The sequence below is a fragment of the Geotrypetes seraphini genome, chromosome 7 (assembly GCF_902459505.1).
Source record: "Geotrypetes seraphini chromosome 7, aGeoSer1.1, whole genome shotgun sequence".
Lineage (NCBI taxonomy): Eukaryota > Metazoa > Chordata > Amphibia > Gymnophiona > Dermophiidae > Geotrypetes > Geotrypetes seraphini.
Genome location: NC_047090.1, coordinates 33,219,455 through 33,232,979, shown reverse-complemented (window position 1 = coordinate 33,232,979; position 13,525 = coordinate 33,219,455). Strand labels below are relative to the sequence as shown.

At 43.1% G+C, this 13,525-nt stretch overlaps 1 protein-coding gene across 1 annotated transcript in view; it reads right to left on the bottom strand.

Moving 5' to 3' along the window:
* Positions 1-1,794: 1,794 nt before the first annotated feature.
* Positions 1,795-13,525, bottom strand: part of LOC117364006 (F-box only protein 33-like) — a 290,234-nt gene continuing 278,503 nt past the window's right edge. The window contains exon 3 of the mRNA XM_033952699.1: positions 1,795-2,209. Coding sequence (XP_033808590.1) covers positions 2,200-2,209 — 10 coding nt within the window. The 3' untranslated portion in view covers positions 1,795-2,199. The remainder of the gene's footprint in view (positions 2,210-13,525) is intronic.

Below are 13,525 nucleotides of genomic sequence, written 5' to 3'. Positions count from 1 at the left end.
GACTGAAAACAGAGTAGGGTTAAATGTCCATTTTTCTCAGTAGAGGAAGGTAAATAGTGGAGTGCCAGAGGGATCTTTACTGGGACCGGTGCTATTTAATTTATTTATAAATGATCTGGAAACTGGAATGATGTCTAAGGTGATTAAATTTGCAGAAGGCACTAAACTGTTCAAAAGTTGTTAAAATGCATGCGGACTGTGAAAAACTACAGGAAGATCTTAGGAAATTGGAAGACTGGACGTCCAAATGTCAGATGAAATTTAATGGAAACCACATACAGTGTGGAACCTTGGTTTACGAGCATAATTCGTTCCAGAAGCATGCTCGTAAACCAATTTACTCGTATATCAAAGCGAGTTTCCCCATAGGATGTAAGGGAAACTCGCTTGATTCGTTCCACCTCCTTCCCCCTTCCCGTGGACACCGGCGTTGCTCTACCTTACTCCCCCCCCCTTCCCTCCCTAGGCCACCAGTGCTGCTCCACCTTACCCCCTCCGAGGACACCGGCACTGTTTCCCCCCCCGTGATCCAGCATCTCCCCCACTGCGATCTGGCATCCCCCACTCACCCACCCACCCACTCAAACACATTCTCTTACCCCTATCTGGCACCAGCACCAACGCACAGGACATGCCAGTGCCCGAAGATCTTCCCTCTTCCTTGTACTGGGCCTTGAGCATCTGCGCATGCTCAAGGCCTTCTAGTTCTCACTCTCTCCAAGAATCTCGGAGAGAGCGAGAACTAGGCCTTGAGCATGCGCAGATGCTCAAGGCCCAGCACAAGGAAGAGGGAAGATCTTCAGGCACCGACATGTCCTATGCGTTGATGCTGGTACCAGATAGGGGTAAGAGAATGTGTTTGGGTGAGTGGGGGATGCCAAATCACAGCTGGGGGTGTGTGTGAGTGGGGGGGATGCCAGATCATGGGGGGATGCCGGATCGCACAGGGAGGGGGCACTCGTAACTCGAGTCAAGCTCGGTTTCCGAGGCACAGATTTTGTGAATGTTTTGCTCGTCTTGCAAAACACTCATAAACCGCGGCACTCGTAAACTAAGGTTTGACTGCAGTTGTATGCGGTATATAAATTTTTTAATAAATAAAAATGTGGATAAATGCAAAGTGATGCACTATGGGAAGAATAACCCAGATGTTAAGGCCCATGTTGGTGGTTAGTGTCCAAGAAAAAGATCTGGGTGTCATTGTAGACAATACGTTGAAACCTTCCGTCCAATGTGTGGCGGGGCCAAAAAAGCAAACAAGATGCTAGGAATTATTAGAAAAGGGATGGTTAACAAAAGTAAGAATGTTATAATGCCTCTGTATTGCTCTATAGTATTGAGATTAATTCTGGTTGCCTTATCTCAAAAAAGAAAAGGTTCAAAGAGCAATCAAGATGATAAAAGGGATGGAACTCCTCTCGTATGAGGAAAGGCTATAGAGCTTAGGGCTCTTCAGCTTGGAAGAGAGTCGGCTGAGGGGAGATATAATTGAAGTCTACAAAATCCTGAGCGGTGTAGAACAGGTATAAATAGATCGATTTTGTACTCCATAAATTACAAGGACCAGGGAACACTCACCCCCTCTTTTACGAAACTGTGATAGAAGGGAGCCGCGCTGTTCCCGACACTCATAGGAACTCAGTGAGCATCGGGAGCAGCGTGGGCCATTCAGCACGGCTTCCCGCGCTAGAAATTGCTATGACAGTTTCGTAAAAGGAGGCCTCAGTGTAGTTACTCGTACTTTTAAAACCAATAGGAGGATTTTTTTTTTTTTTTTTTTACTCAGAGGATGTGGTAAGAGCAGTTAATGTAGTTGATTTTTAAAAAAGATTTGGACAAGTTCCTGGAGGAAAAGTCCATAGTCTGCTATTGACACGGGGAAGCCACTGCTTGTAAATGGTAGCCCTGAATAACTCTGACATACAAAGAGGGACATATTTCTTCAGATATTTTTTTTTTTGTATTTCAAGATTATACAAATAAATTGTTTATGCAAGCTTTGTGCAACACGCAGGGTTAGTTAACCAAAAGCCAGCAAGAAAGTTCATTTGTGGGTGGTCCGTGCTGTTCAATGATCACTTTAAAAGAGAGGACCCAGCATCATAAATTAAAATGCCTTGCTTCCGATTTATTTTCTGGAATCCTGGTTTCTGTCCTCCTTGCTGGCTTGTGTTGTGACCTCTGGTGAGTTACTGCATCTCAGTGTACCCTGGGAGGATTGGAGACACCAGAGATGGGAGAATGAATCCAATAGATAGAGCGAGAGGAAAAAAAAAAGGGTATTACTAAGATCATTCACTATCTTAAGTTTATTTTTGTTTGGGATTTTTTTCTACTGCAAAGAACATCGGTCATGTGGGACTGTTATAAACAATTCAAGAAAACTGACTTGAGCTTGTTGCTGAAATATATTTATCCTGCAAAATGCCTCAATATGCCCAATGATAACTAACTAATTTATTGCACAACTCATAGGTATGTCATAACAGAGAGATCTGGTGAACCAGCACTTAGATAGGGATCTGTGTGCCCTAAACCCGTGTTTGCAGACACACTTGTAAACTATGGCCCCTGTATAATAAATTTTGCTAATTGAAGCACAGAGTTTCACTTATAGTTTAGCGATAAATTTTTGTGTGTTCTAGTTCAGTGTTCTTCAACCTTTTTATACCTATGGACAGGTAGAAATAAAATAATTATTTTGTGGACCGGCGGTTGAAGAATACTGGGCTAAGTCGTGGGCCAGACCCCGCCCATCTCTACCCAATCTCCACCCCAGACCCCGCCCCCCATAATAGTACTAATTGTAACTCTTTTTTTTCCATTCATTTTTCATAGATACACACAATATAATCTTATTAACAACACATAATGGTTAACCACAAAATTAAACTACACAAAGCACACTGACAGCAGATGTAAATTCTCAAAATTGACATAATTCAATCGCTAAATTCAAAACTAAAATCATTCCCCCCCTACCTTTGTTGTCTCCCTCCCTCCATGCTATGCCTTACCTTCTGGCCTGCTCCCGCCTGGCCATTTTATGCCGCTCCCGGTGTTATCTTCAGGCCGGCTCCCTCTTCCTCACTGATGCAGGGCACAAAGCTGTGGGCAGCGACTCCTTGTGCGTCCCGCGCCTCATCTGGAAGCCTTCCATCTGACGTTGCAACGTCAGAGAGAAGGCTTCCGGTTCAGGCGCAGGACGCGCATAGGAGCCACTGCCCGTGGCTTTGTGCACTGAATTAGTGAGGAAGAAGGAGCTGGCTAGAAGATAACGCCGCATCGATCGCACCGTGGACCGGTGATTGAAGAACACTGTTCTAGTTCATTCCAATATGCTTGGAACAATCTTCTGGAAGAGGTGGTTGAGACAGACACTGTGTCTGAATTCAAGAAAGCCTGGAATAGGCACGTGGGATCTCTTAGAGAGAGGAAGAGATAATGGTTACTGCGGATGGGCAGACTGGATGGGCCATTTGGCCTTTATTTGCCATCATGTTACAATGTTTCTATAATCATAAAGTTCTATGACATCACAATGCAGGTGTAAAGAGCCTTAGCCTATAGGAAGAGGAGATGCAAATGTTACGAGCCTTAGCCAATAGGGAAAGGAGGAGATAGTAGCTGCTGCGGAGGGGCAAACTAGATGGGCCATTTGGCCTTTATCTGCCATCATGTTACAATGTTTCTATGTATATCAAGGATTGCAGTGCACAAGAAATCATGGCAAAAGCCAAAGATAAACAATATCTTTTTGTCATTGCTATTGAAGGAAAAATTAACCCCCACTTTTATGAAGCCGCATTAGGCTTTTTTATCGTCAGTCGCGGCGGTAAAAACTCTGACACTCATAGAATTCCTATGAGCGTCGGAGCTAATACCACTATGGCTGGCGATAAAAAAGCTTAACACGGCTTCGTAAAAGGGAGCCTATATTATTCAATACTTTATAAACAAGCAGTGAGATCTTATATTTAACCCTCCATTCTATAGGAAGCCATTGAAGGCAACTGTCTTTTATTAGTCTTTGCTCAACATATTTTTAACTCTGTGACCAATACTTTCTCCAAATTATGGAATGCCATCAGCATGAACCAAAACTCTACTTATCTTCTCTTATGGTTCAAGTTATACTGTAGAAGGTTTATGGAGAGATCAATGATTATAATGGTCAGCAATCAATTTATCGTATGGTATTTTGCCAAGATATTTCTCCTCCCTATTCTTTCCTTTGATTGAACTGATGTAAATACCATCAAAGCTGCACATTTTGTGATGTGATCTGAATTCAGAGCGCCTTAATTAAGTGAATGTTATAATTAGCTTATTACATTAGAAATAAAGGGATAGATTCACTAAGCCCACGGATCTGATCCGTGGGCGATCCGATCCGTGGCCGGGGCGGGGGCTGATTCACGAAGCGTCTGCATGCAAATTATTGCAATTGGAGGCACACCCCCAAACTGACCACACGGATCGCTGAAGAGTGATCCCGACGCAGACCATCTTCTTTGCCTGCGGCCTGCGCTTGCTCGCCGCAGCAAAACTTTTCTTGTTTAATTTTTAGCAATTTTTGTGCTTTTACGCGCCAGCCATCCCGGTTCCCTTCAAGCCCACGTCGGTGGCCGTGCCGGTTCTCTTGGCTCGGATACCGGCCATTTTGCCCAACTCTGCTCCGTCCCTCGGCCCGACGTCTCCACACTGTAGACAGCCCTTCAGGTAGTGGATTTTTTATTTTTTTAAATTGTGCATACATACGCTACTGGGAAGAAATGAAGAGTGTCTTAACCCCATTGGCCGCTGTGTTGATCTTGAATAGTCACCTCGCTCTCCTGCTTGACAATAGAACAGGTATAGAGGAGAGGGAGGGCATCGGGACTGACCCAGCTTTTCTGTACTGTACCAGAGGAGACCGAAATGAAGTCCATGCCGCCCCGATTCTCCTGCTCTTTGCCGCCCTTCCCCACAGTGCAGCCCCGCTTTAAACCCACAGGATCTTGTTAACTATTTTTTTTTTTCCATGAAACTTTATTAAAAGTTTTTAGCGTAATACAAAGAAAAGAGGGAATAACAAACATTTTTTTAACAATAATATGTTCAATGAACAACAAAGTACTGTGAAAATCCAAACTTGTTTGCACAACAAGAAAAGAAGAATATTTATGAGGGAAATAAATTCCAGTTGTTAGGGAAACATCTGAAAGCTGGGAAAAATAGGAAGGGAGGATAGGGGAAAAGGAGAGGAAGAAAGAAAAAAGGGAGAAGGAAGGGCAGGGAGAGTATTAAAGCAAAGGGAAGAGGGAGAGAAGAGTGAGAGAAAATCCCCTGGAGGCCTAAAGAGAAAAGGAAGAGAGAGAAGAGTGAGAGAAAAGGCATGCATTAAATATGAAAGATAATAATAAGGTGAAAATATTAAAGAGAATCTAGGTAATCTTTAAAAATAGCCCATTTTGAACGAAATTTGGTGGAAAGAGGCATGGTAGTAGATATCAATAGTTCACGTTTGTGTTGTAATAAGAGAGATTGAAACCAGAAGTGTTCATTAAGTGAGTCTAGCGACTTCCAGTTAGATAGTATAAGTCTCAAAGCGAGGATAATAAGTGTGTTAAATAGTGCATGATGGAATGTCGATATATTAAGCCTAGGAGTCTCTGATTTTAAACATCACTATGATCGGGGAGAAAGTCGAATCCAATTTAAAAATTTTCTGTATAATGGACCAAATCTTGACCCAAAAATCTTGTATATACGGACAATCAATGAGCATATGCAGTAGGGTACCCGGAAGTACTTTACAGCGCCAGCATTTGTTCGAAGGTATTAGTCCTGCAACATGCAACTATTAACTATTGTTAACTATTAACGTGGGTTGCCTTCTTTGGAGCCAAAAGGATTTTTTTTTTTTTTTTTGGGGGGGGGGCAAACTTTAAGGAGTTTTTCAGCTGGGTTGGAAAAGCGGATGGCAGAGAGCAGGGTTTTTGCTGCAGGGCAGGGATTTGAGAGCAGGAAAAGACGTGAGCAACGGCTCCCCAGCAGTCACTTCTTTTTGGATCGGCCAGCCCGGTCGGTGTTCCTTAAATTGTTTAGTGAATTGCTGCCTCCCTACATTTACCTGCCATTGCCCTCGTTTGCATGCGTGGATCGGATCGGGTGCAGACAGGATCGGCCAGAAGGTTAGTGAACCGGGTCAGGGTCACAAAGTGGTTGGGACAGTATCGGTGTCCTTAGTGAATCTAGCCCAAAGTAAAACACTGCAACATGGTTTTATTGTATGAGGCTAATAACCAGCTTAATCCAAAACTAAGAAATAAAGGCACCTTTATTAATAAGGGCTAATGCGGCTTAGTGAAACGGCTCTTTTATTTGGCGATATCGTCTCTACTTTTTATTTTGCCTTTAGGCAAGAGTCTTTTGACATACAATCTCATTTTTTTTTTTAAAAACCCTCTTAAAAACCAGTGTTAGATTACCTAAAGAAGGACATAACCCTGCTGGAGAGGGTGCAGAGGCGAGCCACAAAGCTAGTAAAAGGCTATGGGAAATTTGAGCTACAAAGAACGCCTCGGAAAACTAAGCTTGTTCACCCTTGAGAGGAGAAGACTGAGAGGGGACATGATAGAGACTTTTAAATTACTAAAAGGTTTTGACAAAATAGAGCAAGAAACATCACTATTGCCGTTGTCAAATGTGACTCGGACGAGAGGTCATAGACTGAAATTGAGGGGCGACAGAAAGTTCTGTTTTACACAGCGAGTGGTGGACGCTTGGCATGGGATTCAAGTGCAAGTTGGATGCACACCTCCTTGCAAATCACATTGAGGGATACATGAATTTAAGGACTTCATCAGGGAATACCTAGGTCTTAAACAGGGAACACCTGGATTGGCCTCCGCGTGTGCGGGTCACTGGACTAGATGGACCAGAGGTCTGATTCGGTGAAGGCATTTCTTATGTTCTAATACTGATTTATTACTTCTGTGGGGAGGGAAATGACCTAACGGTTGGTGTTGCCACCAGTGGTGTAGTAAGGGGGGAGGGGGCATCCAGTCTGCCCATTAGTGATACTCATTTAAAAAATACATGATTTGATTAACTTGCCACTTCCTTCATACTTCTGCGCCATAGACTGTAAAGTCTGGTATTGTCCCAGGTTCCAACTGCTGAAGTTGCCATCTAATCAAGTCATTGTGACATCACTGCTGAGGTTGGCTCTCAGGCATTGGTGGAATGAGGCATTATGACATCACAATCTAAGCTCTGGAAAATTGCTATTCTTTGGGTTTCTGCCAGGTAACATAGTAAATGACGGCAGATAAAGACCTGAACGTTCCATCCAGTCTGCCCATTAGTTATTCTCATTAAAAATACATGATTAAATTAACTTGTCTCTTCTTTGATATTTCTGGGCCGTAGACTGTAAAGTCTGGCATTGTCCTAGGTTCCAACTGCTGAAGTTGGCGTCCAAGCTCACTCCAGCCTATCCAACCATCCTGTTGTTTGCAGGATATTTACCGTAAAGTCTGGCCAGTATAGTCCTCGTGTTCCAAGTTAGTGGAGTTCCCACTGATGCCCATCCTACACCAATTTACATCCTTCATTTTCTAATTAGCGATCCTCTGTTTATCCCACACTTTTTTGAATTCCATTACCGTTTTCCTCTCCACCACTTCCCTCGGGAGGGCATTCCAGGCATCTACCACCCTCTCCGTGAAGAAGAATTTCCTAACATTGCTCTTAAGTCTTCCTCCCTGTAACCTCAAATTATACCCTCTAGATTTACCATTTTTTCTGCTCTGGAAAAGATTTGGTTCTATATTACAAAACTGCGCAAGAGGTTTTTAGCGTCGGTAGGTGCGCTGAATGCTCTGTGCTGCTCCGACGGTCATAGAGTTCCTATGAGCATCATAGCAGAGCATTCAGCGTACCAGCCGCTGTTATAAACCTCTTGCGCAGTTTTGTAAACGGGGGTGGGTGGGGAGTTGTTTAAAAAATAAAAGTGTGGAAATTTTGAAGATCCCATATACATAAAAAAAAAAACACACGGGGGAAAGAAAAATGCCAAGGCCAGACACTTTAATATTGTAAATGATGAATAATTTCAGCCCTGTTAAACTCTGTGGCTCAGGAAGTCATACATGTAAATTCTCTTTCATCTTTCAAAGAATGCAGAGAAATAAATGATTTTAAAAAATCTGATCCCTGGGCTATGCTGTAATTTGGAAACATGCCTTAGTTAATGATAGTTAATGATCAATTTTTTTTTCACCATTTCTAAGAAGGAAATAGCTAAGAAGGGGTCTAAGAAGGAAATAGCTCAGTTGTTTCAACCTGTTCATGAAATGTAGCAAATTAAACATTACTGTACGTCTCTAACCATTAAAGAGAGCATTAGTGTACCGTAGCCAAAAAATTATTAAATGTTGTCAATTACTGGCACTGATTGGTGTGTTCATCAATTAATTTGCATGCACGCACTGCCAACTTTGATTGCAATATATAGAATTTGGAGATATATGCACTGGCATAGTATGGAGGCAGGGGTGGGAGCAAACTGCCCAGGGTGCTGTCTTCGCGGGAGAAATTTCACCAAATTTAGGCCAAGAATCAAAAGAGCAAATCAAAGCACACGCCAAACAGAATACCCAAAAGAAGCACCAAGGGCCTCGCAGAAAGAGACAATGAAGTTCTCTTTATTCAATGGCTCGATACGGACCGTATTTCGGCAACAATGCCTGCATCAGGGGCCCATACTGAATTGTATGGGGCTCATAATCGAAAGAGAAATACGTCCAAAAACCGGCTTAAGTCAGCACTTGGACGAACATTTCGCAAAAACGTCCAAGTGCCAATACTAAAAACGGGTTTTGAATGTATTTCTAAACGACCTAGGCCTACAGAGTGCCGCTGAACGACCAAAGCTAAACGGGGCGTTTCGGGAGGAGTGTCGAGGGCGGGAGTTGGGCGGGACTTGGGCTGGCTTAGACTTAGTCGTACAGCATGTATAACCGAAAGTTATACAGCCCATGATCGACGGAACTTGGATGTTGTGACTTAGACCAGTGTTCTTCAACCACCGGTCCATGGACCAGTGCCGGTCCACAGAAATTTCCTGCCGGTCCACAGGATCAGGCCCAAAACAGTGTTCTTCAACCGCCGGTCCACGGTGCAATCGATGTGGCGTTATCTTCGAGCCAGCTCCCTCTTCCTAACTGATTCAGTGCACAAAGTCACGGGCAGTGGCTCCTACGGGCATCCTGCGCCTGAACCGGAAGCCTTCTCTCTGATGTTGCAACGTCAGAGGGAAGGCTTCCAGATGAGGCACGGGACGTGCAAGGTGCAATTAGTACTATTATGGGGGTGGGGTCTGGGGTGGACATTGGGTAGAGATGGGCGGGGTCTGGCCCATGACTTAGCCCAGTGTTCTTCAACCACTGGTCCACGGACCGATGCCGGTCCACAGAATAATTTTTTTTATTTCTGCCGGTCCATAGGTGTAAAAAAGTTGAAAAGCACTGACTTAGACCATGTAAAACATGGTCTAAGTCACAAAAACCCACCTAAACTCACCAGATAAGCACTGAAAACACATAAAACATAGCCCCACACACTACCCCAGTGATCACCAACCCCTTCAACACCCATAAAAATATTAATCACACCTTTAAAATTCAGCCTCCAGACCATCATCACCTGGTAGCCTGGCATAGGAAAGCCTAGTTGTCCAGCACAGAGGCAGCTTAAGTCATATTGGGGGTGGGTTAGGGACTCATGGAGAGGAGGACCCATGCCCATAAACCCCCTGTAATCACTGCATTGATAATTAAACATGTGCACTCCCCTATACACCCCCTAAACCCTTTTTTACTGGCATATAAATGGCTCCTGCAGCCATTAGGGCTATTGGGGTGGTAGATAAGTGAGTCTAGGAGATTCTGGAGGTGGTTTGGGGGACTCATCGTAACCTATAAGGGAGCTGTAGGGAGGAGAAGACATGGCACCCTTTTTTGAAGTTCACAGTAGTGCCCTGTAAGGTACCTCACTATTTAGGTGCCATGTCTGGGTGTGCAGTCCATCACTTTGCAGACCCCTCCCACATCCAACAGGGCTTGTTCTAAGATGGAAAGTTGGACAAAAATGTGGTATAAAGATAGACTTAGCGGCTTGGACGATCAGATCGGCAGGACATATAATTAGACGATTTTTGAAACGAAAAAAAGGTGGACGTATTTTTCGAAAATATGTCTTAAGCTGTTTTTTTACTTTGGACGACTTGCGAAATGGACGTAAATGGACTTAGACGTCCATTTTGATTAAGCCCCTCCACATGTCCGGAGTGTCAAAACGGTCAATAAATAAGAATTCTCTGAGCACTTTAAACTATCAAACCGCACCACTTATGCTCCACAGCGTCTTCCTTCGCACCAAAAACGCTGACTTAAAACACCGGTGCCTAACGTAAGTACCTACCAGCACCTAACGCTTTCCATGTCCAAACTGCGCCCCTAACCAAGCCTACTTTTCAAGTTGGCACCAGTATGCGCCTTGCTAATTTTGGTGCGAAACCTAAATGAATCATTTTATTTTAATTGGCTTTTAATGGCATGTTCAATTATGACACCAATTAAAATTTTTTTTTGTTCCGCACTGAGATCGGCTCGGCACCAGTATCTAGTCTAGTTATAGAATCAGGCCATAAGGTTATAGAATGAGGGGATGGTAGCTATGAAGAGGAGTTTCTAAGAGGATTCCGAAGGAGGCCTGCCATACAAGAGGAAATTCACAAAATTATTGTCTGGAAGGGGTTTAGCAAGAGCTCATCTGTTTTTCTTCAGGATAATTTTTTTCTGCCTAAAAGGGCTGATGTGTATCAAGCTCCAATGTCTGATGATGCCATCTCGGAACTCCACCCACAAACTGCAAAGCAAGCTGAAGACACTGGGCCCAATATTCCCAAAAAGTTGAGCTCCTAAATTCAGGTACTAATATTGGAAAAAATAAACAGGGTGAGTTCTATTAAAAATACCTTTGCTAGAGAATTATTGGCAAAGAATCCTCTCAAGTATGTGGATTTCAAGTATCTACTTATTATTATTATTTTTTGTTCAAATACGTTTCTTGTAAAATTATCCAATCTTGTACTGCTTTTACATTGGGATTTCTGTATGGATTTCAGTAGATATAAATATAGGGCTCCTCTTCTAAAGGCGTGTTAGGGCCATAATGTGCAGAATAGCGCGCGCTAAAATGCCGCACGCACTAGCCGCTACCGCCTCCCTCTTGAGCAGGCGGTAGTTTTTCGGCTAGCGTACACTAATCCAGTGCGTGCGCTAAAAACGCTGGTGCATCTTCGTAAAAGGAAACCCATACTGTCTGCCAAAGAACTGGAGAGTGGGGCAGGTGCTGAACAAATATTTACAAATTATCTGAAACATTCAAGGATTTGGTTTTTTCACAAGTTTATTCTGAATCACTTCAACCTCTCCTGTGACCCTCCCGCTGTCATTATTTGTCCCCGAATCCCTTTTATCTCCAGCAATATCTCTTTCTCTGACAATCTCAGTCCCCTCCTCACCCTTGCCTGAATGCAGTCCAGTGGTGTGCGGTCAGGACCTTCGGGGGATTCATCCCACCCCCAAAAGGCCCTGAGGGCACTGCTCTGAATTTGATTGGTTGAGCAGGCAACAGGCAGAAGCTGCTCAGCCAATCAAATTTAGATCAGTACTGTCAGGGCCTTCAGGGGGTTCGGAGAATCCCTAGCCCGAGAGCCCTGCTTTTTTCTTTTTATATGTTTGTTTACTTTTTGTTTGATGCAGTTTGACTGGTTGAGCAGGCTGCCTTCCCAACAAATCAAACTGCAAAAAGTAAACAAAAAATATAAAAAAGCAGGGCTGTAGAGCTGGGGATTCACTGAATCCCCTGAAAGCTTTCACTGCATGCCACTGATGTAGTTCAACTACAGGTAGTTTATAAACTCATCCTACAATAGACAATAAAACATAGTTCTGATGGAAAAAATAATATAGTATATTTTTAGCAGGGCTGCAACACTATACTTCTTTATCTTGGCCGGAGTTGCTTCTGCTGTTTACATCAGACGGTAGAAGGTCGTTTGGTCTCTTCACATTGGCAGGGCCTGCAGGCATTTCACCAACAGGTAGGGCACTCCATTAGCTCAGGCATGCCACTTCAGGCCTCCCCTGATCAGAGACTCAGATCAGTGTGAGCTGAAGAAACCTCCTTTCCTCACTTGCTCCAGTGTCTGATGATGCCATCTCGGAACTCCACCCACAAACTGCAAAGCAAGCTGAAGACATTGGGCCCAATATTCACAAAAAGTTGAGCTCCTAAATATAGGCACATAAATTAGGTGTATAAGGTTACTTGAGCTCAAAAATGATACAACATAACTGGAAACGTCCAGAGGACAGAAATAATAACGTGAATGGAACAACTCTCTTATGACTGTATCTCAACCTACCTCAGACAACTCCACTAGCTACCCATCGCGGCCCGAATAAAATTCAAATCATCCTGTATCATACATCACATAATCTAATGCAGTGGTTCCCAAACCTGTCCTGGAGGACCCCCAGCCAGTCAAGTTTTCAAGATATCCCCAATGAATATGCATGAGAGAGATTTGCATACCTGTCACTTCCATTATATGCAAATCTCTCTCATGCATATTCATTAGGGGTATCTTGAAAACCTGATTGGCTGGGAGGTCCCCCAGGACAGGTTTAGGAACCACTGATCTAATGGAAACTCAGCAGCCCCCCCTTATCAAATTCTTCACAGATGCATGGTCCACTTCCCGCAGACTTCTTAACAGGATTCAACTGAATCTCCCCTCGACAAAAAAAGTGCAAAACAATTTTCCATTCTATGTTCACTTTCCTGGGAATCAAAATTTGGAACGATCTTGCGGAGACAATAAGAACAGAAGCCAACCACGCCCTATTCCGGAAGAAACTGAAAACTCTACTGTTTGACAATTAATACCTACAAGATTCCTACAGGCACCTGTCTTTGCTTACTATGCCTAAGATCTCTTTGGACATTTGGTTTGCTAATACAATTGGAGGGGCATAATCAAAAGGTACGTCTAAGACAATTTGATATTTGGTATGGAAATGAGAGCAAAAAGTCAGATTTCTGCGAACAACAATAAATTATTACTTATAATGACTGGTGTTGCCATTCAGCAAATTACATATAATTGGAAGGATTGGAGGAGATTAAATTATAACTTTTGGTGGAACTCTTTATGCCATATCTATAAAATGGAAAGATTTATTGCATTACAACGGGGATATTTTAAGAAATTTCAGGATGTGTGGAAACCATTAACAAAATATTGTAAAGATTAATTGAAATTGTTTCCCTTATATTTATCAATTTAAGGTATAGGGAGGGGGGAATTCTATTATTACATGTTTTATATGATAATGGAATATATGGGTGGGAGGGATGGGAAAGGGGAAGGGATAAGAATTTATATGATGGGTATATGTTCCCCTTT